General features: G+C 48.2%; 3 protein-coding genes across 11 annotated transcripts in view; 2 read left to right on the top strand and 1 right to left on the bottom strand.

Annotated features, from left to right (window-relative positions):
* SPTBN2 (spectrin beta, non-erythrocytic 2) overlaps positions 1 to 5,246 on the top strand; it is a 43,184-nt gene extending 37,938 nt beyond the window's left edge. For all 3 annotated transcript variants that reach the window (XM_030811281.1, XM_030811282.1, XM_030811283.1), the window contains 11 exons: positions 210 to 454; positions 550 to 688; positions 1,308 to 1,392; positions 1,639 to 1,835; positions 2,177 to 2,319; positions 2,410 to 2,485; positions 2,571 to 2,621; positions 2,845 to 3,065; positions 3,325 to 3,498; positions 4,052 to 4,094; positions 4,385 to 5,246. In XM_030811281.1, the coding sequence (XP_030667141.1) occupies positions 210 to 454; positions 550 to 688; positions 1,308 to 1,392; positions 1,639 to 1,835; positions 2,177 to 2,319; positions 2,410 to 2,485; positions 2,571 to 2,621; positions 2,845 to 3,065; positions 3,325 to 3,498; positions 4,052 to 4,094; positions 4,385 to 4,618 (1,608 nt within the window). In that variant the 3' untranslated portion in view covers positions 4,619 to 5,246. The remainder of the gene's footprint in view (positions 1 to 209; positions 455 to 549; positions 689 to 1,307; positions 1,393 to 1,638; positions 1,836 to 2,176; positions 2,320 to 2,409; positions 2,486 to 2,570; positions 2,622 to 2,844; positions 3,066 to 3,324; positions 3,499 to 4,051; positions 4,095 to 4,384) is intronic.
* A 6,062-nt stretch (positions 5,247 to 11,308) lies between these two features.
* On the top strand, positions 11,309 to 25,609 carry RBM4B (RNA binding motif protein 4B). 7 transcript variants are annotated; one of them, XR_004029697.1, is made up of 5 exons: positions 11,309 to 12,478; positions 13,178 to 13,601; positions 21,298 to 21,974; positions 24,107 to 24,328; positions 25,022 to 25,609. XR_004029697.1 is itself a non-coding variant. In XM_003273913.4 (4 exons), exons 2-3 carry the CDS (start codon positions 13,190 to 13,192, stop codon positions 21,963 to 21,965), a joined length of 1,080 nt encoding a protein of 359 aa, XP_003273961.1. In that variant the 5' UTR covers positions 11,309 to 12,478; positions 13,178 to 13,189; the 3' UTR covers positions 21,966 to 21,974; positions 25,022 to 25,609. The 7 variants fall into 7 exon arrangements, 5 of the variants coding, with proteins under 5 accessions (XP_003273961.1, XP_012352693.1, XP_030667140.1 ...); XR_004029696.1 differs by having other exon boundaries at positions 24,940 to 25,609; XM_003273913.4 differs by lacking the exon at positions 24,107 to 24,328.
* Positions 22,205 to 26,308, bottom strand: part of RBM4 (RNA binding motif protein 4) — a 30,504-nt gene continuing 26,400 nt past the window's right edge. Inside the window, exon 3 of the mRNA XM_012497211.2 lies at positions 22,205 to 24,746. Coding sequence (XP_012352665.1) covers positions 24,637 to 24,746 — 110 coding nt within the window. The 3' untranslated portion in view covers positions 22,205 to 24,636. The remainder of the gene's footprint in view (positions 24,747 to 26,308) is intronic.

Raw genomic sequence — 26,308 nt, 5'->3', positions numbered from 1 at the left:
TAAGCCCAGGTGTCCAGATGAGACCCAACAGGGCAGAGTGTGGCCAGGCCCCTGCCTTCATCTTTCTCAGCACCCCCCACTCCCTGGCTCCTCCCCCTGCTTCTTTGGCTGTGAGACAGGCAGGAGGTGAGAGTGGCAGCCAGGACTGAGGCAGGCTGCAGCACCTTGGAGTCCCCGGCTCTGCCTGACTCTGACCCGGGGCCCCACAGGTCCAGCAGGTGCAGGATGACGGCCACCGGCTCCAGAAGGCCTACGCTGGAGACAAGGCCGAGGAGATCGGCCGCCACATGCAGGCCGTGGCCGAGGCCTGGGCCCAGCTTCAGGGAAGCTCTGCCGCCCGCCGGCAGCTGCTACTGGACACCACGGACAAGTTCCGCTTCTTCAAGGCTGTCCGGGAACTGATGCTCTGGATGGATGAGGTCAACCTGCAGATGGATGCCCAGGAGCGTCCCCGGTGAGAATCCCAGGGCCCTGGGCCTCCACGGGTTGTGTGGCTGGGCTGTGATGGGGCTGTGGGCAGCAGGTGATGCTGTTTCTGCCACCCCCTAGGGATGTGTCCTCTGCGGATCTAGTCATCAAGAACCAGCAAGGCATCAAGGCAGAGATAGAGGCCCGGGCAGACCGCTTCTCCTCCTGCATCGGCATGGGGAAGGAGCTGCTGGCCAGGAGCCACTATGCGGCCGAGGAGGTGGGTGAGGCCTGGGTGGCCGGGCCATCCTCACTGTGCAGTGCTGAAGACTGACTTCTTGGTGGCTTTCTGCTTCCTCTCGTTCTCTCTTTGCAAGAAACCTTTCATTCTCCCCCCTCGGTGCCATTCAGGGGTTTCTCGCATTCTGGAAATCTCTCCCCAGAACTGTCTGCCTCTTGACATCAGAAATCACTGGTCCTGGGCCAGGCATGGTGGCTCACGCCTATAATCCCAGCACTTTGGGAGGCCCAGGCGGGCAGATCACCTGAGGTCACGAATTCGAGACCAGCCTGGCCTCCACGGGTTGTGTGGCTGGGCTGTGATGAAACATGGTGAAACCCAGTTTCTACTAAAAACACAAAAATTAGCCGGGCGTGGTGGCGGGCGCCTGTAATCCCAGCTACTCGGAGGCTGAGGCAGGAGAATCACTTGAACCTGGGAGGTGGAGGTTGCAGTGAGCTGAGATTGCGCCACTGCACTCCAGCCTGGGCGATAAGAGCAAAACTCTGTCTCAAAAAAAAAAAAAAAGAAAGAAATCACCTGTCCCCCTGGGTGACTCCCCAGGGGCCCTGGAAAGACCTCACATCCTGGTGCTAACTCACATCTCTGCCCCCACCAGATCTCAGAGAAGCTGTCTCAGCTGCAGGCACGGCGCCAGGAGACGGCTGAGAAGTGGCAGGAGAAGATGGACTGGCTTCAGCTGGGTGAGCCGTCGAGGGAGCCCCAGGCCCTGTGGGGAGTGGGGGGCATCCTGCACCCTGTGGTTTCCAGAGTAGGTGAGACTAGGAACCTTGGGTATGAAACTGAGGATGCCCAACCTTGACGCTGCCTGGCACAGCTCTGGGGCGGTGGCTTTCTCTGTGTCCCTGTTCTTGAGGTTGCCATGGCCACTGTGCCCTGCCAGTGGCCACTCTGACCCACCATCTTCCTGCAACCCCCGATCCTGCCAGTTTTGGAGGTGCTCGTGTTTGGAAGAGATGCAGGGATGGCAGAGGCCTGGCTCTGCAGCCAGGAGCCGCTGGTGCGCAGCGCTGAGCTGGGTTGCACGGTTGACGAAGTTGAGAGCCTCATCAAGCGGCACGAGGCCTTCCAGAAGTCAGCAGTGGCCTGGGAGGAGCGATTCTGTGCGCTGGAGAAGCTTACTGCGGTGAGGGACACAGGACCCCAGATGCCCACCCCAACCTGCTCCCCCAACCCATGCTTGCTTCTGCTTGGAGAAAACATGTCTTCTCTCTTCCCATTGCACCAGCGGCCCCCAGATGTGAGCTGAGAGTGCCGTTGTCACCACACCTTTAGGAGGTGTCAGTTTCCCTGGGTGATGCCGAGACACCTTTTCCCGCTTTGTTTCTTGTCCCCACAGTCTTCTCAAATTCTATTCTCCTTTTATCATATTTCATCAAATTAGAGTTGAGACATTTCAGCTCTCCCTGTTTCCCTGGCCCTCTTACATGCGACCTTCTACACACTGAATGCAGCATTTTTTGACAGCTAGAGGAGCGGGAGAAGGAGCGAAAGAGAAAGAGGGATGAGGAGGAGCGGAGAAAACAGCCGCCTGCTCCCGAACCCACAGCCAGTGTGCCTCCAGGGGACCTGGTGGGCGGCCAGACAGCTTCTGACACCACCTGGGACGGGTGAGAGCCAGGACACCTGGGGTAGGAGGAGGAGGCTAAGCCCAGGCCACCCAGGGACTAATGATTCTGTGTTGCCTTTGGTCATCCCAGAACCCAGCCACGGCCACCACCATCTACACAAGCACCCAGTGTAAATGGAGTCTGCACAGATGGAGAGCCCTCACAGGTGACCCCACTGTCCCTCTGTACCCCCATCGGAGTCGTAGCCCCTCCACCCCCACACATCGTTTTACAGATTCTTGTCCTTGCAGCCCCTGCTGGGACAACAGAGACTTGAGCACAGCAGCTTCCCCGAAGGGCCGGTGAGTTCCCCTGCAAGTGTGGGTGTTGATAACTGTGAGGCAAAGCGTCCAGAAGCGGTGGTGAGTGTGGGTGGGGGAGTACTGGGGATGGGATGGGAGAGGGCAGAGGTTCACAGGCAGCTTGGAGGCAGGAAGACCAACTCCTGGACATGGAGCTTCCTGGCACCCAGGTTAGGGATCTCCCATCTCATCCTTTGACACTGACACTGATTTCCCCCACCAGGGACCTGGCTCAGGGGATGAAGCCAATGGGCCCCGGGGAGAGAGGCAGACCCGGACTCGGGGCCCGGCCCCATCTGCAATGCCCCAGAGCAGGTCCACCGAGTCAGCCCATGCTGCCACCCTGCCGCCTCGAGGCCCAGAGCCATCTGCCCAGGAGCAGATGGAGGGGATGCTGTGCCGCAAGCAGGAGATGGAGGCCTTCGGGAAGAAGGCTGCCAACAGGTACAGCCTCTCTGGAGCCTGCCCTCAGAGGGCACTTCCCCAGAGCCTCTGCCCAGATAGAGGGAGGGATGCCCTTTAGAGTACATCTTCTGGGCAAAGGGTAGGACTTGGGACCAGAGCAGGGCCTCAGGGGAGGACCAGAGGGTGTGAAGACTATGGCCTAAAGATGGGAACAGAACTGGAAGTCCTAGGACACCCAAGAGGGCTCCGGGTTGCAGACGCCACTGAGGCCAGCCAGTCAGCACCGCATGCCTCACAGGTCCTGGCAGAACGTGTACTGTGTCCTGCGGCGTGGGAGCCTCGGCTTTTACAAGGATGCCAAGGCAGCCAGCGCAGGAGTGCCATACCACGGAGAAGTGCCTGTCAGCCTGGCCAGGGCCCAGGGCAGCGTCGCCTTTGATTACCGAAAGCGCAAACATGTCTTCAAGCTGGGGTAGGAACAGGGAACAGTGCTCTCGGGATGGGAGGAGAGTTGGGAGTGACACAGGTGAGCCATGAGTCAGGTCCAGAGGGAGGGGAGTTCCTGAAAGGAGCCTGAGTGGAGTAACCAGGCCAGCCACTTGGGAATAGTGTAGATGAGGGAGGCGGGGATTCTGGTTGTTTCCACACCAAGGGGAGCAGAAGAACCAAGACCCAGGCCTGATGGCTGCCAATGTCAAGGTGAAAAATTACCCAGGGTGGGAAATCCAAAGGCAGGGATCTGGCAAGACCTCCAGAGGCCTGTCTCTGCCTCCCAGCAAGCAGCCGGAGCAGGAGGCCCGGGCTGGGGTGGAAGTGAGCTCCCCCTGCCTCTGCGGCCAGTCAGAAAGGATGTGCTTCTGCACAGTCTGGGGAGGCTGAAGAATGTGCAGAGCGTGTCTGGTCCGGCTCCAAGGGCTGCAGCCAGATGTCCCAGCCCGGTGTTGGGTCATGATTACGCTCTCACCAGCAGCTACCTGGCAGATCCGGATTCTCAGCTCTGCCCTGTGGCCTCTCTCTCCCAACAGCTTACAGGATGGAAAAGAATATTTATTCCAGGCCAAGGATGAGGTGAGCTGTCCTTCGTGTTCCTCTCTGTCCGTGCCATTCCAGAAGCTTCCAGCTGCAGACTCCCCTTCCTTCCCCATCCTCCCTCTTTTTCCTGGTCTTGTCCTTTGTGGTAAGACTGGATGTGTGTGACGGCCGCACCAGGCCGCACTCCCTGTCTAAGCTGGCCGCATCCTCATAGCATGAAACAGTCAGCTCACTTTCTGCCTCCTCCTCGTATACTTCCCTGCTGTCCAATGCGGCCACCCCAGCACAGTGTCCTTGAAGCTGACTAAGGGTCTTTCCATCCACAGGCAGAGATGAGCTCGTGGCTACGGGTGGTGAATGCAGCCATTGCCACTGCGTCTTCTGCCTCTGGAGAGCCCGAAGAGCCAGTGGTGCCCAGCACCACCCGGGGCATGACCCGGGCCATGACCATGCCCCCAGTGTCACCCGTCGGGGCTGAGGGGCCTGCTGTGCTCCGCAGCAAAGACGGCAGAGAACGAGAGCGAGAAAAACGCTTCAGCTTCTTCAAGAAGAACAAGTAGTTGGGGGCAAGGTCCCAGGCCAACTCCCTCCCTCCGTTCAGGAAACTGCCAGGGACAGTCGATAGGGACCGCCCTCTTGTCAGGACAACTGCCTGCTGCTAGGGTCTGTTGCCAAGGTCAACCCATCACCAGGAACTGTCACTGGGGACAAGTCCGTGTTCCCAAGGACAGCCCTTCTCTTCTGCTGTTTAATTCCAGACTGGTGGTGGGACCCAGGCAACCCCCACTCCCACTCCCGCCGACTTCTCCCCTCTTTCCCCAGCCTCGTGCCTCTGTCCCTCACCACGGTGTGGGCAGTGCCACACCCTCAACATAGGCCATGTGGGGAGTGGCTGCCCCTGCCTCAGGGTCATTCTCCCGCCACTGAGAGGGCACTCGCCTTCTGCCTTCTGGTTCCTCACCCCTCGGACCAGCCAGGAACCTCTCAGAGCTGAAGCAGGCCCTGGGGGCAGGAGTGCCAATGACAGTCAGAGGTGCAGGAGCCCCCCCCTCCCCACCCCCACCCTGTAACTCCAGCTGCCACTCCATCTCCAGCTGCTCTCAATGGCTTCCAAGGTGTGTTGTTCAGGGACAGCCACCGCCTTGAGTCTGGCCAAGGAGGTGATTAAACAGCTCAGCTTCTCTCACCGCCTCTGGGTGTCTTTGCTTTCCTGACCACAGCCTCTCTGCCCAAGCCTGTGTCCCCTCCTTTGGTTCTGGTCTCCTGCATCTCACGTTTCCACTCTGCCCCAGCTTCCAAGCTCTTGAAGAGCCGTGTCACACTGAGAGCTTCCCTGACCCGGTCTCATTTCCCTGTGACAGTGACCTCCAGTGTGCTGGGTTGACCAGTGCCAAGCCTCTTTTTAAACCAAAGTAGTTCACCATGGGTTGGGATGATGTCAACAAGCAGTATTCATGTTAACAAGCAATGAGGGACTCCTTCCCTGGTGCACAATTTTCTTCACTTGTGATCTCTAAACTGTTTTCAAATTGGAAGACTGGGAAGCATTGCTACAGCCCCAGCCAGTCTCAGCCACTGCTCAGCCCAGTGGTGGAAAGCTGAGCACAGTGGGTGCTTACTGCCCCCACCTGCCGTCTGCTCTCCAGTATATCAAGGGACCTCAGACAGGGATCTGAGAAGTGGCAGGTTCCAATAAACTGACCAACAGAATGAAGTCACTCTGGGAAGCCATGAGGTGACTTTACAGCCCAAGTGTGTAAATACACACACAGAGGATAATATATATTCTTGTTTTTTCTTTTGAGACAGAGTCTCGCTCTGTCAGCCAAGCTGGACTGCAGTGGCGCAATCACAGCCCATTGCAACCTCCACCTCCCAGGTTCAAGCAATCCTCCCACCTCAGCCTCCTGAGTAGCCTGAACCACAGGCACACGCCATCACACCCGACTAAGTCTGTTTGTTTTTTGTAGAGATGGGGTCTCACTATGTTGCCCAGGTTGGTCTCAAATTCCTGGGCCCAAGTGATTCTCTCACCTTGGCCTCTCAAACTGTTGGGATTACAGGCGTGAGCCACCATGCCCAGCTGAGACTACCTTCTGGATCTGGCGAAATATTAGAAAGGAGCGGGTGGCTTCTCCTTTGTCTCTGGTTTGGCAATCGGAGCTTTCAGGGCACAGTGTTTGTCTCCAGATGTTGATGGAAGTGGGCACTCCTTGGTGGCCTCCAACAGGAAAAGTGTGTTCTTTCATTGTTTTCTATACAGACAGACAACCGTTTTTCCAGGAAGGCAGCCCCATCTTTAGTCATTGACTGCGGGCCTATCATCAGTCATGACGAAGACCGAGTCAGGTGTGTGCAGGCCCAGAACTAGCACATCACAGCCCCAGAGTGGGCTCCAAACCTGAGACCTGGTAGACCAGAGAGCCTGCAGGATAATTTCCCCCTTAAGATGGGTAGATTTACTGTTCCACAGCCAACAGGTGGATACGTGTAACTAGAACAATCTGTCATGGGACTAAGTGGAAGAATCCATCAGCACTACACAGGCATCTTTTCTTTAAATACAACTGTAAAATCTCCACTGAAGAGACAGTCATACCTTGGGGGTGCTCAGGGAATCTAGGTATTTGCACTCCAAGGTGGCAAGCCTGGGGGCATTGAAGGGAAACAATAATTGGAAATGTCTGAAGGAAATGTATATGGAGAAATTAATAGAGAAATGATTATTTTAACGTGACATGTAAGTGTAAATAGGACAGCCAATTGAAGCAGTCCCGCAGTAGGGGCAGGCATTGACAACGGAGAGGTGAGACTGAAGGCTCCGAGCAGCATCTGCATATGCGGCAGCAGAATGACTTCAGGACACGATTCCTTTAGAACAGGACATAGAAGAGGGGAAGCATAGTGTCAGGAATGAAGTCAGAAAACACCTTCAGCTGTGAGTAGAAGAAAAAAAAAATTCCAGGAAAGACAACAGGATGGAATGGGGAGGCAAGGGCTATGAGACAAGTTAGACACAAAAATACAATAAATGCAGGCACTACACATCAATGGAAAGAGATAGCAGATAAAAATAGATTACTTGGCTGGGCATGGTGTTCACGCTTGTAATCCCAGCACTTTGGGAAGCCGAGGTGAGTGGGTCACTTGAGCTCAGGAGTTCAAGACCAGCCTGGGCAGCATGGTGAAACCCCATCTCTACAAAAATTAGCCAGGTGTAGTGGCACGTGCCTGTAGTCCCAGCTACTTGGGAGGCTGAGGCAGGAGCATTGCTTGAACCTGGGAAGCAGAGGTTACAGTGAGCCGAGATCATGCCACTGCACTCCAGTCTGGGCAATAAAGTGAGACCCTGTCTCAAAAAAAAAAAAAATAGGATTATGTAGAGAAAAATATATTTGCATTCTTAGCATCACCTACAAGAGTGGACTTTAGGTCCATGCTGTCCACAGCAGCAGCCACCCAGCCATGTGTGGCTACTGAGATGTAGCCAAACCAAGTGTGTCATGACTCAGAAACACCAGGTATCAAGCATGGAAGAGGACAACAACTTCAAATACCTTAATTTTTATGTTGCTTATGTGTTGAAATAATATTTTAGATATATTGGGTTTCAAAAGTATCATTAAAGTGAATTTCAACTATTTCGATTACTTTTTTAATGTGTTTGCTGGAAATTTTAAAATTACATATGTAGCTAACATATTTTTATTGGACAGCACTGCTGTAAATAGACTCCAGATCTAAATGCAAAAGGTAAAAAATATGTTAATAGGCCGGGTACAGTGGCTCACACCTGTGATCCCAGCACTTTCGGAGGCCAAGGCAGGCAGATCACCTGAGGTCAGGAGTTCGAGACCAGCCTGGCCAATATGGTGAAATCCCCGTCTCTACTAAAAATACAAAAATTAGCCGGACGTGGTGGTGCACACCTGTAGTCCCAGCTACTTGGGAGGCTGAGGCAGGAGAATAGCTTGAACCTGGGAGGCGGAGGTTGCAGTGAGACCAGATCACACCACTGCACTCCAGCCTGGACAACAAGAGTGAAACTCCATCCCCCCAATAAACAAAAAAAACATAACTAATAGAATAAAATGTAGGAGAATATCTTGTGACTAAGGAGGCTACAAAAGAACACCTTATACAAAAGTTCAAAAGCAGGCCAGGTACAGTGGCTCACCTGTAATCCCAGCACTTTGGGAAGCGAGATGGGAGGATCACTGGAGCTCAGAAGTTCAAGACCAGCCTGGGCAACACAGTGAAACTCCATCTCTACAAAAAAAAATTTTTTAATTAGCCGGGCATGGTGGCACGCACCTGTAGTCCCAGCTACTTGGGAGGCTGAGATGGAAGGATTGCTTGAGCCTGGGAGGTTGAGGCTGCAGTGAGCCAATGATCACACCACTGCACTCTAGCCTGGGCAACAGGCTGTCTCAAAAAAAAATAAAAAAAATAAAAACAGAAAAGCACAGCTTTGAGATAAAAATTAATTTCATTGCACAAGAAATAAGGATTTCTGTTCAATGAAGGACACCATGGACAGAGTTAATAATTAGTGGAATGAGAGATGGTATTTGAGACCAATAAGAGATTAGAATATATGAAAAAGCCTTACAAATCAACAACAAAAAAGGAGCCTACAACCTGAAAAGAAAGATGGGCAAAAGATATGAACAGGAAATTTACAGAAGCATAAACTCGAAAATTCAAGAGGCCAGGTGTAGTGCCTCACACCTGTAATCATAGTGTTTTGGGAGGCTGAAGTGGGAGGATCACTTGAGGCCAGGAGTTCGACTAGCAACACAGTGAGACCTTGTCTCTACCAAAAACAAAAAAATTAGCTGGGCATATAGTCCTAGCTACTTGGGAAGCTAAGGGCTGAGGGCTTCAGCCTCCTGAAGCAGGAGGATTATTTGAGCCCAGGAGCTCAAGGCTACAGCAAGCTATGATCGTGCCACTGCACTCCAGCCTGCATGACAAAGCAAGACCCTTTCTCAAAAAACAAGTCTGGGCACAGTGGCTCACGCCTTTAACCTCAGCAATTTGGGAGGCTAAGGTGGGTGGATCACCTAAGGTCAGGAGTTTGAGACCAGCCTGACCAATGTGGTGAAACCCCATCTCTACTAAAAATACAAAAATCAGCCAAGTGTGGTGATACGTGCCTGTAGTCCCAGCTACTTGGGAGGCTGACAGGAGAATTGCTTGAACCTGGGAGGCGGAGGTTGCAGTAAGCTGAGATCGCACCACTGTACTCCAGCTTGGGCTACAGAGCAAGACTCCGTCTAAAAAGAAAAAAAAAAAAGGTTGTGCATGGTGGCTCACACCTGTAATCCCAGCACTTTGGGAGGCCGAGGTGGGCGAATCATGAGGTCAGGAATCCAAGACCAGCCTGACCAATATGGTGAAACCTCGTCTCTACTAAAAATACAAAAACTAGTTGGGCGTGGTGGTGGCACACGCCTGTAATCCCAGCTACTCAGGAGGATGAGGCAGAAGAATCGCTTGAACCCAGGAGGCAGAGGTTGCAGTGAGCCGAGATAGTACCACTGCACTCCAGCTTGAGCAATAAGAGCGAGACTCCATCACAAAAAAAAAAAACAAGGGATGCTTAAAATCATTAATAACCAGAGAAATACAAATTAAAGCAACAGTGAAATATCACTTTATATCTATTAGACTGACAAAAATTAGAAAAGTGGATAATGTGTATCACTGGCAGGGATGTAGAGCTACAAGGCCCCTCATATGCTATAGGTGGAAGAGTATGCTGGTGCAGCTTTTCCAGAGAACAGTTCAGTGCTACTTAGACAGGTGAGTTCTACGTATACTCTATGACCCAGCAATTCCACCTCTGGGTTTATATCCCCCCAAGTTCTCACACAGAATTAAGGCACATACTTAAGCATGTTCACTGCAGCCTTGTTTATAATGACAGAGAGATGGAAGCAAGCTGAGTGCCCTATGCCCAGAGATGAACAGGTACAATATGTGACTGTACACCACGGAGGACTGCGTTACTCACTAGTTAGACATCATGCGGCGACATAGCCCTTAGTGGAAAAATAGTTAAGGCACAGTGAGCTATACAACTCAAAACACACCATTTACATAATGTATACAAATGTACAATGTTTAAGTCCAGATTAGAAGAAATCAACTGTAAAAAGACATTTGTAACAATCCAGGAGAAATTTGGGCATAAACATTAGATGATATTAACATAGGATAGTGCTATTTTAAATTAGAAGCACATAGTAAGCCAGGTGCAGTGGCTCACACCTGAATCCCAGCATTTTGTGAGGCTGTGGTGGAAACATCTTGAGCCCAGAAGTTTGAGACCAGTCTGGGCAACACAGTGAGACCCCCATCTCTACAAAAAAAATTTTAAATCAGCTGGATGGGGTGGCCCACGCCTGTGGTCCCAGCTGCTCCAGAGGCTAAGATAGGAAGATCACTTGCGCCTGGGAGGTCGCAGCTACAGTGAGCCATAATGGTGCCACTGCACTCTAGCCTGGACAACAAAGTGACACCCTGACTCAAAAATAATAGTAGTAATAGTTAAGGGCCGGGCGAGGTGGCTCACGCCTGTAATCCCAACACTTTGGGATGCCAAGGCCAGTGGATCGCTTGAGGTCAGGAGTTCGACACCAGCCTGGCCAACACGGTGAAACCCTGTCTCTACTAAAAATACAAAAATTAGCTGGGGGTGGTATACGCACGCCTGTAGTCCCGCTACTTGGGAGGCTGAGGCAGGAAAATGGCTTGAACGCAGGAGGTGGAGGTTGCAGTAAGCCAAGATTGCACCACTGCCCTCCAGCCTGGGCGATACAGCGAGACTCTGTCTTTAAAAAATTAAATAAAAAATAAAAATAAATAAAATAAAATTGGAAGGACAGTGCCTCTTCTGAAATGGCTGAGAAACAAAAATAACTCAGGGAAAGAACATATCCAAGTAGCTGGGGTGGAAGAGGGCAGCCTGGGGAATGTGTCCCCGATGGTATCAGAGAAGCCATTATGGAGCCACTACAATGAGGAATGGTGGCTGACAACCTCCCTGGCAGGCTCTACCAGGAGATAAACCCAATCCATCAATCTCCATAAAAGGCTACTCTTTGTTGGAAGGTGACAGTGGGGAATCCGCCTAAACTTCTTTTTTTTTTTTTTTTTTTTGAGACCTGGTCTTGTTCTGTCACCCAGGCCAGAGTGCAGTGACTCCAGCCTGGGCTGGACTCCATCTTGGCTCACTGCAACCTCCGCCTCCCGGGTTCCAACGATTCTCCTGCCTCAGCCTCCCGAGTAGTTGGGATTATTACAGGCGCCCGCCACCACACCCGGCTATTTTTTGTATTTCTAGTAGACACGGGGTTTCACCATGTTGGCCAAGCTGGTGTCGAACTCCTGATCTCGTGATCCGCCCCGCCTCGGCCTCCCAAAGTGCTGGGATTACAGGCGTGAGCCGCCGCACCCGGCCCGCCTAAGCTTGTTTTTACCGCCAGGAGGTGCCCTTGGACCACGGCTGAATTTTGAACGTTAGACAGTCGGGAAACTCACAGTTGCCTAGACTTCCAGCTTGGTGTGTACGAGGAGACCCTGTCCCACCCCAAAACTAGGGACCTCGCTGGGCCTCTCCACCAAGTATTCCTCTGGTGTGCTCACCACAGACCAGGACTGTGATGGACACACAATGAGAGAGAGAGAACCAGACCACGGATACTCACGAGCAAACAAAACATGACTAAGCGTAGCCTGGGTAGCAATGCCTCTTAGGCCTGTCCCAGTTCTGCCAGGTTATCTTTCTGCTCCTTGGTTCTCAGTTTCCGTACCAATAAATAACACGTCTGCAATGACAAACTTTAAAATAATGTTTAAAGCGCTACAAAACAATGACTAGTTTTGCTTAAAATGTGGCGCACCTCTATTTTTGAAATGTTGCCCCAAGCTGCCACAGATGCCGGCCAGCCCGCTACAAAAGCCCCTTTTTAGGGCCCTCGGGGAGATTCCCCTTTGTCATTAGCTCCCCGCCCCGCTCAGAGGGCCCAAGAGCAGGACCCATTGTGATGGTGAGTGACTCCCCGAGGCCTCCGCTTCTCTAGGCGGTGGTTGCGTCCAGAGCCCCTCTGACGCAGCAGGGGCGACCCTTTCCAGGGTGGTGACTGGCTGTCTGGGGCTGGGGGTGGGCTGACCTCCGCGGCGCCGCGCCGCCACCCACAGGCCCCGCCCCCGTGCTGTGCGGTCATTTGTATGCAGCCTCGGGATTGGTCACTCGGCTCCCGCGAGGGGAAGGGGAGGGAAGCAGCGCGTACTCGCGCGTGCGTGAGCTGGCGCGCGAGAAAGGGCCCGGTCGCGTCGAGGTTCGAGCGGCCGTCGCCATTTTGTAGGGTTCTCTCTGACGCGGGAGCCGCTGCCGCTGCCGCCACCCGGAGGTGCGAGGGGGTCTTGTGTGTGTGATGTGGGGAGCTCGGGGGCGGGTCGGGCCGGGCCGGGCCTCTGGCAGACGGCACGGCCCGGATTTGGGTTTCTCATTTTGCAGCGGGAGGTCCGGGAAGACAACGGGAGGTCCGGGAAGACAACGGGAGGAGGCGGGGCCGGGTCTCCGGAAGGAGGCGGGGCAGGGGTCGGGTCCAGTCTTTGTTGGGGCGAAGAAGCTGGAGGGTGGGCCGCTGGGGGGCGGGGTAGTTGGTCCCCGGTTTCGGGGAAAGGGGACTTTTTTCTTTTAGAGTATCTTGAAAGGCGCTAGTGCGCGGAGGAGAGGTACACAAATTTCCCTCCAAAACCTTGTTACCAGGCGCACTGCGATTGATGCCCCTTGCCTTTGCCTGGGCTTTTCTCTTTCCTCATTTTAAGACATGAAACAGCTAATTCTGGTATTTCATTGCGCTCCACTTCACGGAGATGATAGACTGTGCTATATGCATGCTGACCCTCGACCTCCTGTTTGCATGTCACACATAGCTCGCACTTCTCGAGAACAAACCGCCCTTCTTCTATTGAGGAAGAATAATGAATGGCTATACGAGGGTCTTGAAGGTGCAAGAACTTTGGAGGATTAGACGAAAATGCTGCAGTGCACCGAAATTTCCCACCACACCCCTGACTTTTGAAGTCTTGTTTTTTTCCCCCAGGCTCTTGTCAGGATGGTGAAGCTGTTCATCGGAAACCTTCCCCGGGAGGCCACAGAGCAGGAGATTCGCTCTCTTTTCGAACAGTATGGGAAGGTGCTGGAATGTGACATAATTAAGAACTACGGCTTTGTGCACATAGAAGACAAAACTGCAGCTGAAGATGCCATACGAAACCTGCACCATTACAAGCTTCATGGGGTGAACATCAACGTGGAAGCCAGCAAGAATAAGAGCAAAGCTTCAACCAAGTTACACGTGGGTAACATCAGCCCCACTTGTACCAACCAAGAGCTTCGAGCCAAGTTTGAGGAGTATGGTCCGGTTATCGAATGTGACATCGTGAAAGATTATGCCTTCGTACACATGGAGCGGGCAGAGGATGCAGTGGAGGCCATCAGGGGCCTTGACAACACAGAGTTTCAAGGTGAACTGCTCTGGGCCTGGGTAGTAGCGCCGAGTGGGGTCTAGCTCAAGACAGGCAAGAACATAAGACTATAGAACTGGCAGGGTGGTCTCTTCCATTCTGTTTTAGCTGGAAATAATAGATTATGTTTACCGCTCTTAAGCATAATTTACCCCTGGGTAAGCAAACACTTCCCCTTTTCAGGTTTGCTAAGATGTTGCTCACCGACTGCATAGAATCACAAACTGTGGGTGACTTTATCCTGCGGGATTCTTGCATTGATTCGAGTGCTGTTGGAAGCGTAATCTGCTTGGGGAAACGAGTACCTCATGAGAGAAGGGAGGATAAAGATCCGTGGCTTACCTGCTTCTTTGCTGATGATCAGGAAGCCTTGTATTTGAGGTTAAGTGCTTAAGATTTATATTCTTTACTGCTTTGGGTGGATACTGGTGGGAAAGAAGAAAAAAGACATCTAGAGGAAGCCCTATAAGTCTGGGTGGCAAGTCTGGATCTGCGGGAGTATCTTTTGGTTGCTCAAAGTTGTGCAGTCTCTTCAAGCAGAGTCAAAAAACATGCTATGGAGTGTTCCGCTCCACCTGTTATTTCACCCTCAGAAAAGGAAATTTCTAAATATATCAGACTCAATGGGAATGATAGTCCCGCTTCTGAAGAAATTCCAGTACAAGCATCGTAGAGCATATCATACTATTTATACCGATAATAAAGGTACATATGTTGTCACTAATAATACCACAAGAGGTTGTCAGAAGACTCTAGAACTGTGCTAATATGGTAACCACATGCGGCTTAGTAAATTGAAATTAACTGATTAGATAAAATTTAAAATTCAATTTTTCAAGTGTATACCAGACACGTTTCAAGCACTCAGTAGTCATGAGGCCTGTGGCTACCGTATTAATAGAGACACAGAACATTTCCATCATCATAGAACATTCTTTTGGATAGCACTCTTCTACAAGTGTTTCGTTAACAGTATCGTCTTGGACCTCATGTTCATAGCCACTTTTGTGGTTCCTAAGTCAACACCTTTTTTGCCCTGAGTGTCATTAAAGGGGTTGTTAAGAAGTACTTTTGGGTCCTCTGTTAAAACTAAAAAACAGAATGAGAAAAATAATGGGAGAAGAGGAAAAGTTGACCAGAGAAGAGTAAGAAAGTTTGCATAGTGGAGATTGGTAGAGGAGCACCATCAAGTATCTCTAGCTTCAGCCAGTGATGCCTTGGCCTTTAAAGCACAGGGCAAAGGTTGCAGATACTTGCTACCATTAACTAGTGTGTGACCCTGGACAAGTGTCTTAACATCTCTCTGCTTCATTTTCCTCACTAAGATTGTCCCCACTTATGGAGTTAATGATCCCTACCGTACCTCCCTCACAGGATTGTAGTGGGGCTAGAATGAAGTAATAGATGTGAAAGTGTTTTGACAGTAAAAGCGCTATATGATGACAGGTGATTGCTGTTTGCAACCATGAGTGTTTCTATTCTGGTTAGAAAATTATTGAAAGCGTGATAGTGAAGCTTTCCTTATTTGTTTGCTTTTCTTACATTTGTTTTTCTTGTTTTGGAATGTTGTTGCATTTTCAGCTTTTAAAAGTATTCTTAATTATTTTCATTTGATGGGGGAGATCATCATGATGGACAGTGGAGACTGGGGAAGGAGGGTTTTCCCCTGACAGGTAATGAGCAAAATGTAAAAGAATGTAAAGTTGGGTACAAACTGCAGAGGTATTCTAGTAATGTCACACAGAATGCCCTTGCCTTTTAAATATATTTAATACAGGCAGGGTGCGGTGTCTCACACCTGTAATCCCACCACTTTGGGAGGCCAAGGCGGGTGGATCACCTGAGGTCAGGAGTTCGAGACCAGCTTGGCCAACATGGTGAAATCCCGTCTCTACTAAAAATACAAGAAAACTAGCAAGGCGTGGTAGCATGTGCTTATAATCTCACCTACTCGGGAGGGTGAGACAGGAGAATCGCTTAAACCTGGGAGGTAGAGGTTGCAGTAAACCGAGATCGTGCCACTGTATTCCAGTCTGGGCAACAGCGAGACTCCTTCTCAAAAAAAAAAAAAAAAAAAAGAAGAAGAAGAAAAAAGAAAAGAAAAAAAAAACCATGTATATATTTAATACAACTGAATAAAAGGAAAAGGACAGGCTGGGTGCCATGGCACATGCCTGTAATCCCAGCACTTTGGGAGGCCAAGGTGGGGGGATAACGAGGTCAAGAGATTGAGTCCATCCTGGTCAACATGGTGAAACCCCGTCTCTTTTTTTGTATTTGTAAAAATACAAAAAAAAAAAATTAGCCGGGCATGGTGGCAGGCGCCTTGTAGTCCCAGCTACTCAGGAAGCTGAGGCAGGAGAATGGCGTGAACCCAGGAGGCGGAGCTTGCAGTGAACCGAGATCACACCACTGTACTCCAGCCTGGGGAACACAGCGAGACTCCGTCTCAAAAAAAAAAAAAAAAAAAAAGAAAGAAGAAAAAGAAAAGCTACCTAAAGTTAATTTAAAAAAAAAGAAAGAAAAAAAGAAAAAAAAAATCAGTTAATTGGGAGGAGTTGGCTTAGGATGAATATGTGTTTAATAAGGCAGGTATAATTACTTTAGGATGTGAGTATCTGAATAATGCAGTGGATCCATAAGATTTTTAAAAACATCACTCCCTTAGAAAGTGCAGACACTAAAATGAATTGGAAAAGAAAAATCCTGTATTTGGTTTTCATGTTCTTAACTTGGCTTCTCTGGAGAGAGCACTCTCCTCCTAGTTATAGATAGAGACGTTTTTATAACCAGCTCTGGTTTTTTTTCTCCCAGATGACAAGAGCAAGCTTAGCACTGGATAGTAAGTTGTAGTTTTACAGAAAATACAATCTGGATACCATTTTGACACGTTTCAATTTAAGTTATTTTCAGTTGTCTACTAATGAAGGTGGCCTCTTAAAAGGGCCACTTGAGCCTGGGTGAGGTGGCGCACGCCTGTAATCCCAGCACTCTGGGAGGCCGAGGCGGGGGTGGATCACCTAAGGTCAGGAGTTTAAGACTAGCCTGGTCAACATGGTGAAACCCTGTCTCTACTAAAAATACAAAAATTAGTCGGGCGTGGTGGCACACGCCTGTAATCCCAGCTACTCAGGAGGCTGAGGCAGGAGAATCACTTGAACCCAGAGGCAGAGGTTGCAGTGAGTCAAGACTGTGCCACCGCACTCTAGCCTGGGCAGCAGAGCAAGACTCAGTGTCAAAAATGAACAAACCAACAAAAAAGTGCCACTTGAACATCTTTTGAACCTGTATTTCTATATGTTAATGGCTGCCATTGAGGCTTTTTGCATTGTATGACTTCTAAAAGGCAGTAGCAGAATCTGAGTTTACCTTACTCTTTCAGGATCTGTTTCCTTTCTACAGCCAGCAGTGAACTCAACTTAATTTCCTTAGCACACATAGTTTGTATTGGAAGACCTAAAGAAGCTATTCCCAAATAACAATCAGGCAGCTTAATTGGGAAAAATATGTGAGAGTTCAGGTGTCTTGGTTTTTTTCCCCTATATGTAAACAAGCATTAAGTCAGAATACTACTCTATATTAGCTACATCCCCAATCTTTTCTGGATCATGGCACTTGATAGGCGCTCAGAAATTAAGACCCCAAGTTTCCCACTTCTCAGCATTTTAATGCTCTTTTCTGTTACAGCTTTCAAAATAAAACACTTTTATTGGGCTGGTTTTCTGGGAAATGTTGGCAACAAACTTCAGTAACTTTTGGAAGTCTCAGGAAATCTTTTTTTTTTTTTTTTTTTGTTGAGACGGAGTCTCGCTCTGTCGCCCAGGCTGGAGTGCAGTGGCACAATCTCGGCTCACTGCAAGCTCCGCCTCCAGGGCTCACGCCATTCTCCTGCCTCAGCCTCTCCAAGTAGCTGGGACTACAGGCGCCCGCCACCACGCCCGGCTAATTTTTTGTATTTTTAGTAGAGATGGGGTTTCACCGTGGTCTCGATCTCCTGACCTCGTGATCCGCCCACCTTGGCCTCCCAAAGTGCTGGGATTACAAGCGTGAGCCAAGGAAATGTTTAAGCTTTTGGCCTGTCCAAGTGTAGTAGAGTAGAAGAATTAATCTTTCATTTTTCTTTGCCTGCTTCCTTAAGGTATAATAATAGAGAGGCATAGTCTTTTTCAATTATTATCAAAACTTTAGGGTATTTAAATTAAAAGGCTAGGCTGGATGTGGTGGCTCATTCCTGTAATCCCAGCCCTTTGGGAGGCCGAGGCAGGCGGATCACCTGAGGTCAGGAGTTCGAGACCAGCCTGGACAACATGGTGAAACCTCATCTTAAATAAAAATAGAAGAAATTAGCCAGCTGTGGTAGCGTGCGCATGCAGTCCCAGCTACTTGGGAGGCTGAGGCAGAATTGCTTGAGCCCAGGAGGCAGCAGTTGCAGTGAGCCGAGATTGCGCCACTGCACTCCAGCCTGGGCAACAGAGCAAGACTCTGTCTCAAAAAAAAAAAATTAAAATAAATTAAAAGGCTAATTATAACCATTGGAACGACTAGTTGTTTTGGGTTTTTTGTGGGTTTTTTTTTTTTTTTTTGAGACAGTCTTGCTGTATTGCCTAGGCTGGAGTGCGGTGGCACAATCTCAGCTCACTGCAGCCTCCGCCTCCCAGGTTCAAGTGATTCTTGTGCCTCAGCTTCCCAAGTAGCTGGGACTGCAGGCATGTGCCACCATGCCCAGCTAATGTTTTGTATTTTTTTAGTAGAGAGTGGATTTCGCCATGTTGGCCAGGCTGGTCTCGAACTTCTGGCCTCAGGTGATTGGCCCACCTCAGCCTCCCAAAGTGCTGGGATTACAGATAGGAGCTACCACACCCAGCTTGGAGAAACTGTTTGAAAAAATTTTTTTAAACCTGTCACCCCTATTATAGGTTTTTTTAGTTCTAGGTTAAAAAATTGGGCCGGGTGCAGTGGCTCATGCCTGTAATCCCAGCACTTTGTAGGGGCTGAGGCGGGTGGATCACGAAGTCAGGAGTTCAAGACCAGCCTGGCCAAGATGGTGAAACCCCATCTCTGCTAAAAATACAAAAATTGCTTTAAAACCACACCAGTGGTGGCAGGTGCCTGTAATCTCAGCTACTCGGGAGGCTGAGGCAGGGAATTGCTTGAACCCAGGAAGTGGAGGTTGCAGTGAGCCGAGATTTCGCCACTGCACTCCAGCCTGGGCGACAGAGCAAAACTACATCTCAAAAATCAAACAAACAAAACAAAAAAAATTGATACCTGCATCCTTTTCACAACTACACAGAGGTAGATTTTGCCACAGATAAACTTGATTTCCCACATTCTAAATAAAAGCAGGAATGAAGATTGGATTTAGTTAAAAAACACCAAGGTAAAGTTGCTGGGTTTTGTTTCTCCAAAAAATGAACCCAGAATCTATAAAAGTAAAGTGCAAATCTAATTGAATTTTTTTGTTAAAAATGTTACTTTTAGGTCTCTGGATTGGCTCCTTTTTAGACTGTCATGGTCACTCTGACTTCACAATTGGAGCATAGTTTGTGTCTGTCACATAGCTTAATGTCACCATGTATATTTGAAAGCCAAGTCATTTATAATCTTTTAGTCTAAATTATAGGGAACTATGCATTTGAGATATAAATTGTGGCAGAAATCTGTGTTTCTGTTCAAAGCACAGTTAACATTGTGGCCCCTAACATCTAACAATTAGGAGTATTTAAATCACTGAAAACAATGGGATGGCAAAATGCTTTTAGAGATTTAGTGACATTTTGGGTATCTGCTGACTCTATTGGTGATAGTGGATGCTGCCTGTCTCCTAGCAGTTGGAGGTATAAAGCCTGAGCACTTTTGTTTCTGCTAGAAACTGGAGTGATAGGACTCTGACACTGGGCAAAAGGAATTTGACTAAAGTGATACTGCTGCACTAACCCGCTCCCCTCTCAGGGTCAGTGCATGGCACTGTTGTGGCTGCCATCCTGAATAGGGCTATTTCCAACAGGATGCTGGAGCACAAGGCTTCCTCTCGCATAGCTGCATCCAGAACAAGGTCTGTTAAAGAGAGAGCAACTTGCTGATTGCAGAGGGGGGATTTCTTCTCAGCAGTCCTTAAGAGTAATGAGAAGCCCCTGTTCTTTGTATCTGTACTGACTGCGTTTTCCTTTTTTTTTTTTTTTTTTGAGATGGAGTCTCACATTGTTGGCCAGGCAGGAGTGCAGTGGTGTGATCTCCACTCACTGCAACCTCCACCTCCCGGGTTCAAGCGATTCTCCTGCCTCAGCCTCCCGTATATTTTCTTTTGGCTACAATTTGGAAAGCACTGACTTGATCTCCAGGAGAGTCTTGTGCAACCTGGGACTAAATAATGCCAGGAATACTCCTTTTCTTTAACTGCTTTTAAAGACTTCAGATGCTTTCATCAGTAAGGGTCCGTGGGTTTGGTGGTTCACAATCCCTGGGCAAAGATTGTTTTCTTCTCTTACCTGTTCCTCAGTGCTGGTCATTTCCTGGAAGCCAAAATGGATGTGGCCCATTTGTGTGGGTTCCTAGAGGTCTCTAGGCAAGTGTTGCATTTTTCTGACTAGTAGTTAATCCCTATAAAGAATTGTAAGTTACATGGCAGGATGAAATGCCAGTCATTTCATTACATGTCAAGACACTGTCCCTAAGAAACCAGTACTGTTTCAAGATCGAATTCTTGTTGTTGAGAGACCTTGGTCAGGTAGCTTTCCACAGTAGCTTTGCGGGGGTGCGGGGGTGGGCTGACTTGAAATCTGGAAGGTCTTATAACTCCCAGAGATACTAGAGATGAAGCAGATGACAAGCCAGGTATGGTTTGTGTACCCATCATTGGGAGGCTCCTGGTGACATCTGCAAAAATAGCTGGAGGAAACAAGATGGACGGACAATTGATGTGGTTTTTAAGCAGTAGTAAATACTCAGGCCTTAATCCTTAGTCAATCAGTGAGAGATGGGCAAGATCCCTTCCAAATGTGGCTTAACTGAGGTTTTGTTGGTTGATTTTGGAAGTATTGGCAGAATTTGAATCATTACAAGTAATAACAGTCTTAGCAGTGAGAAGTGGAAACTTTTCCAATCGTTGTGTATAAGGGGAAAAAGGAAAGTTGTGGAGACAGAAGCAGGAGGGAGTCTGGTCTACTCCTGGCCTAAGTAGAAAGTATTGACTGGTCTCTGAGGAATCAAATTTTCTAGCTCTCATCTGTATTAAACTTCAACTACTGGCCGGGCACAGTGGCTCACGCCTGTAATCCCAACACTTTGGGAGGCCAAGGCGGGCGGATCACCCGAGGTCGGGAGTTTGAGACCAGCCTGACCAACATGGAGAAACCCTGTCTCTACTAAAAATACAAAATTAGCCAGGCATGGCAACGTATGCCTGTAATCCCAGCTACTCGGGAGGCTGAGGCAGGAGAATTGCTTGAATCCGGGAGGTGGAGGTTGCAGTGAGCTGAGATTGCGCCACTGCACTCCAGCCTGGGCAACAGGAGGGAAACTCAAAAAAAAACAAAAAACAAAAAAAACTTCAACTACTTTTTAAAGGAGGTTGCTGAAATAGGGTCACAGGTGTGTGCGTCTGTCTTATGACAACTAATTTACTTTCATTTAGGGGAGGAGAGGAAAAAGAATGTCAGTGAGTTAAAATAAATCTTCTTACATCTGTTCCCTCAAGGCAAAAGAATGCATGTGCAGTTGTCCACAAGCCGGCTTCGGACTGCCCCTGGTATGGGAGACCAGAGTGGCTGCTATCGGTGTGGGAAAGAAGGGCACTGGTCCAAAGAGTGCCCAGTAGATCGTACGGGTCGTGTGGCAGACTTTACTGAGCAGTATAACGAACAATATGGAGCAGTTCGCACACCTTACACCATGGGCTACGGGGAATCCATGTATTACAACGATGCATATGGAGCACTCGACTACTATAAGCGATACCGGGTCCGCTCTTATGAGGCAGTAGCAGCGGCGGCAGCGGCTTCTGCATACAACTACGCAGAGCAGACCATGTCCCATCTGCCTCAAGTCCAAAGCACAACTGTGACCAGCCACCTCAATTCTACTTCTGTTGATCCCTACGACAGACACCTATTGCCAAACTCTGGCACTGCTGTCACTTCAGCTGCTATGGCTGCTGCTGCGGCCACCACTTCCTCCTACTATGGAAGGGACAGGAGCCCACTGCGTCGTGCTGCAGCCATGCTCCCCACAGTTGGAGAGGGCTACGGTTATGGGCCAGAGAGTGAGTTATCTCAGGCTTCCACAGCTACACGGAATTCTCTGTATGACATGGCCCGGTATGAACGGGAGCAGTATGTGGACCGAGCCCGGTACTCAGCCTTTTAAAAACTGGAGGTGAGAGATGGGTGGGAATGGTGAAAAGATTCCATTTAGTTCCCTTGAAAGAGACCCATGCTTCATAAAAGAGGCTAGAGCCACCTGTTTGCTCTCTGGACAGTATCCAAAAGGTGCAAATTACATGTTAGTCTTCAATATTTCTCTAGCCACAAGTTCCATTTGGCCTGTCAAGGTGTTAGTGTATGATTCCAACCAACTTGTTCCTTCTGAGAGAACAACAAATTCAGTTTGTTAGTGAGAACATTCTTTAATCAGCTGTAAGCATATTTGGGTTACAGAAAAACGTTTGGGAGATCTAACATTTGTTATGTGCCCTCTGTATATCATCTATACGATAAGACTGAAATATTTTATTCTTTTACAGAGAAGGGAACTAAAGCTCGGAGAGGTTAAGTACTTTGCCCAAAGTCATTTGGTAAATGAAAGGTAGAATCAGAATTCAAACTCGGGCCTGTCTGATACCAAAACCCATGCTCGCTCTACTACAGAAGTACTGTAGTGGTAAGCTGAAGAGTACAGCTTCAGGGATTGGTAATGAATATCACAGTGAGAATTTTAACTATTACTTTGGGCTTATAGTTCGCTAATAAAACTGCTACTTGAAGGCAGAGGCAGTGGCTCACTCCTGTAATCCTAACACTGGGAGGCTGAGGAGGGAGGATCACTTGAGCCCAGGAGATCAAGACCAGCCTAGGCAACATAGCAAGACCCTGTCTCTACAAAGAAAATTAAATTAGCAGGGTGTGATGGGGAGCACTTGTGATCCCAGCTACTCAGAATGCTGAGGTTGGAAGGATCACTTGAGCCCAAGAGTTAAAAGAGGCTGCAGTGAGCTATGATCACACCACTGTATTCCAGCCTGGGCAACAAGAGTGAGACCCTTTCTCTCCTTTTAAAAACAAAAACAAAAAAATCTACTTCTTGGGTCACTGTCCTTTGTCAAAGGAAACTCTTCTAATATCATACCTACATGCCAGAGGAAGTCCTATAAATTTTAAATGTTTACTTCCAAGACATTTACTTGAAAGCTGAATGTTTTGATGTTCTGTCCCATGGAATCCTTATTAATAATCTAGACTATCTTGTTCTATATGGGCACTTAAGCCCTGTTTCTTCATAGCCTGTTATGCTGTCATTTAGACCTGGATGCTTCCTGTTTCTTCCAGCAATTTTTGTTTTGTGTTTTTTGTTGTTGAAGAGAGGAACATTTAAGGGGTTAGATAAACTGGTAATTTTCAGATGTGTAGAAAATTGCATAGGTGGTGAAAGCCAATGCCATAGGCTCTGAAATTTTACTATTTCCTACATCAGGAAATGTGTACCAAAAGTGCTAAAATGCCAAGAATAATTTTGAGTATCTAAAGATAGATAAATCTTTTCATCTGAGTGGAAATGGCATTATGACAACTTTATATTCTCATGGTTTTCCTTGTACCTTGAAATTGAGCATCACTTGAATTGGAGCCCCAGAAGCAAGGTTAAAGTGAGTTACTACTGAGTTTCTGATGTTCCTAACTTATCCCTTTGGTATATATGTAGAAGATAACAAAGCAACTGTGTACAGTGGCTCGTGCATGTAGTCCCAGCTATTCAGGAAGCTGAGGCTGGAGGATCCCTTGAGCCCAGGAGTGGGAGACTGCAGTTAGCCACCGCACTCCAGCCTGGGCAACAGAGTGGCTCCTCTTTCTCTTGAAAAAAAAAAAAAAAAAAAATTAAAAAGCAAAGCCATAGGAATTTGCTCTTTTATGTGAATTGAGAAGCAAATGTTATGAACCTGTAATAAGTTGTACCCTATATGCATGTCAGCAAGACTTAAGATCTCTTGAGACCACCATGCAGCTAGTCTGTGTTTATGTGTGAAGCAAATGATCTTAAAATTTATAGTTTGCCATTAATTTTTACTTTTAATGCAGCTGGATCTAGCATGAGGTGGGATATGCTTCCGAAGTAAGGTGGTGTAAATCTATCAGATAACCTGTCTCTTATGTTTCAAAGTTAAATATTAAATTCATATATTGTGGTCTTCAAAAGGTATTGCTAGGACATTTTAAAATGAATTTTGACTGCAAGCAGTGGTTGTTCAACTAACCTCTTTTTAGCGATGACTTTTAAAGAAACTTACCTTCCAGGTGTGAACCTCAAATGGACTGAATAACCCTGAGTTGGTTGCAGTCCCAGGAGCCTGATGTTAATGAGGCTGCCAGGATGAAATACTCCACAACTGTTGGGGATCCAAATTCGGGTCTCACCCTAGCAGAAATGATCCAAGAACGTCACAACTTTTGAAGTCGATTGGCACAGATCAAGACCAAGATTTGGCCCTTTGTCTGTAATAAGTAGAGGAACTTGGTGTGAGTTAACTTTTTTTTTCCCCCAGCCATTGGTGTCTGGAGTTCCCATCATCAATAGAAGGATTAGAGAATTGTAGAAGTGATTTCTTCTTTTGATTTGGCAAGGGAGATTTGGTCATTAGGGGAACTACTGGAACTGTGGCTCTCACTCTGTGACAGTGTGACATGTAGGTGTGTTGGAATTGGGTGAATGACTGGCTGCTCCTTGATACCCTACCCCTTGTGAACATCATTTCTGAAAGCTTGTTTACTGTGAAAGATTAAAACAAAATACATTTAGAATAGTGCAATTTGCCATATGTGACATCTCAGCATCTTCTGCTTTTCCTGGACCCCAAAATTAAATTGCAGTTCTTGAAAATGTATGTATGCCCTTTGTTACACCAACAGTAGCCTTCTGTCACAGGGGTTATCTTGCCTAAAAGATGGATAAGATGTATTTATCACCAACACATTCTTCAGCTAGATTGCATCTTGTCCTATATATATAGCCATAAGTAGATTCCTATATATAGCTATCGATAGACTCCTAGGTAATTACATGGGATATGAGTTAGATCCAGTCTGACTTGGTTTTGTTTTGTTCTTTTTTTTTCCCCCGTGGAATACAGGACGGGACCCAGGGCGCTTGTACTCGGAGCCAGGCTGCTCTCCAGGCATTGTGTAAGCCTCTTGTGTTGTGCTCTCTTTCAGGTAGGATAATTGCGGACTGAACCCTCGGGCTGCGGTCATATATGAGAACTTGCTCCGCGCGGTCCCCTTTGCCGGGATGTTTCCATTGCTTCATGTTTCAGTAAACAAAAGGAGTTTGTGACCAACTATGTTTTCTTTCCTAATTCTTCTAAGTTGACTTTTCTTTCCTCCTGAAACTAGTCTCTGTAGCTTTTCACTCTGTTCCTTATATTCTCAGCCTCTGAACAGCCCTAGGTAAGGATTATGCTGGCATCCCCTTTTTCCTGTGCAGTGGAACACCTCTTATCTTGCTTTCCCTAGGAGTTGAATCCTTCTCCCTGCCTACCTGCAGCATCTCCTTTCCCTTTAAAATGACCATGTAGTGGCAAGCATTACTCTTCTGTTAGCTCTGGACTCTTAACACTGAAGTTAACTCTGCTGAAATTGCTAGGACCATTGGGGGTTTTGTTGTTTTGTTTGTTTTGTTTTTTTATGTCCGACCTGTGATCGTGGTACAGCATTAGCTGAAATTTACCCTTGTTTTACTCCACTCCTCCCTTTTTTTTAAAAAAAAATTTTTGACAAATAAACGTTTCTAACACTTAAATATCTTTTTATGTTTATGTCTTTTTATTCTCTCCTAGTTCTTAAGCTACAAAGTTCAAACTAATAGATGTCAGAAATTTAGATATAGAAGGAGGGATTTAAGCCTGGGTATGGTGGCTCACACATGTAATCTTAGCACTTCGGGAGGTTGAGGTGGGCGGGTCACTTAAGCCCACTGAAGTTCAAGACCAGCCTGAGCAACATGTCGAAACCCTGTCTCTACCAAAAATAAAAAATTAGTTGGCTGGCTAGGCATGGTGGCTCACGCCTGTAATCCCAGCACTTTGGGAGGCCAAGGTGGGTGGATCACCTGAGGTCAAGTAGAACAACCTGACCAATATCATGAAACCCCATCTCTACTAAAATACAAAAATTAGCTGGGCATGGTGGCAGGTGCCTGTAATCCCAGCTACTCAGGAGGCTGAGGCAGGAGAATCACTTGAACCCAGGAGGCGGAGGTTGCAGTTAGCCAAGATTGCACCATTGCACTCCAGCCTGGGCAACAAGAGCGAAACTCCATCTCAAAAGAAACAAGAACAAAAAAATTAGTTGGCCAGGCGCGATGGCTCACTCTTGTAATCTCAGCACTTTGGGAGACCGAGGCAGGCAGATCACTTGAGGTCAGGAGTTTGAGACCAGCCTAGCCAACATGGCGAAACCCTGTCCCTACTAAAAAATACAAAAATTAGCCAGGCATGGTGG

Source organism: Nomascus leucogenys, chromosome 4 (genome assembly GCF_006542625.1).
Source record: "Nomascus leucogenys isolate Asia chromosome 4, Asia_NLE_v1, whole genome shotgun sequence".
NCBI classification, from domain to species: Eukaryota; Metazoa; Chordata; class Mammalia; order Primates; family Hylobatidae; genus Nomascus; species Nomascus leucogenys.
The sequence above is the reverse complement of the archived record's forward strand: the minus strand, read 5'-3'. Positions and strand labels throughout refer to the sequence as shown.

Bases quoted from the DNA above. Each gene is read 5' to 3' on its own strand.
- RBM4B (XM_003273913.4), top strand. From the start codon at position 13,190: ATGGTGAAGCTGTTCATCGGAAACCTTCCCCGGGAGGCCACAGAGCAG. The intron at 13,602-21,297 runs GTGAACTGCTCT...TGTTCCCTCAAG, and splicing joins TGACAACACAGAGTTTCAAG to GCAAAAGAATGCATGTGCAG.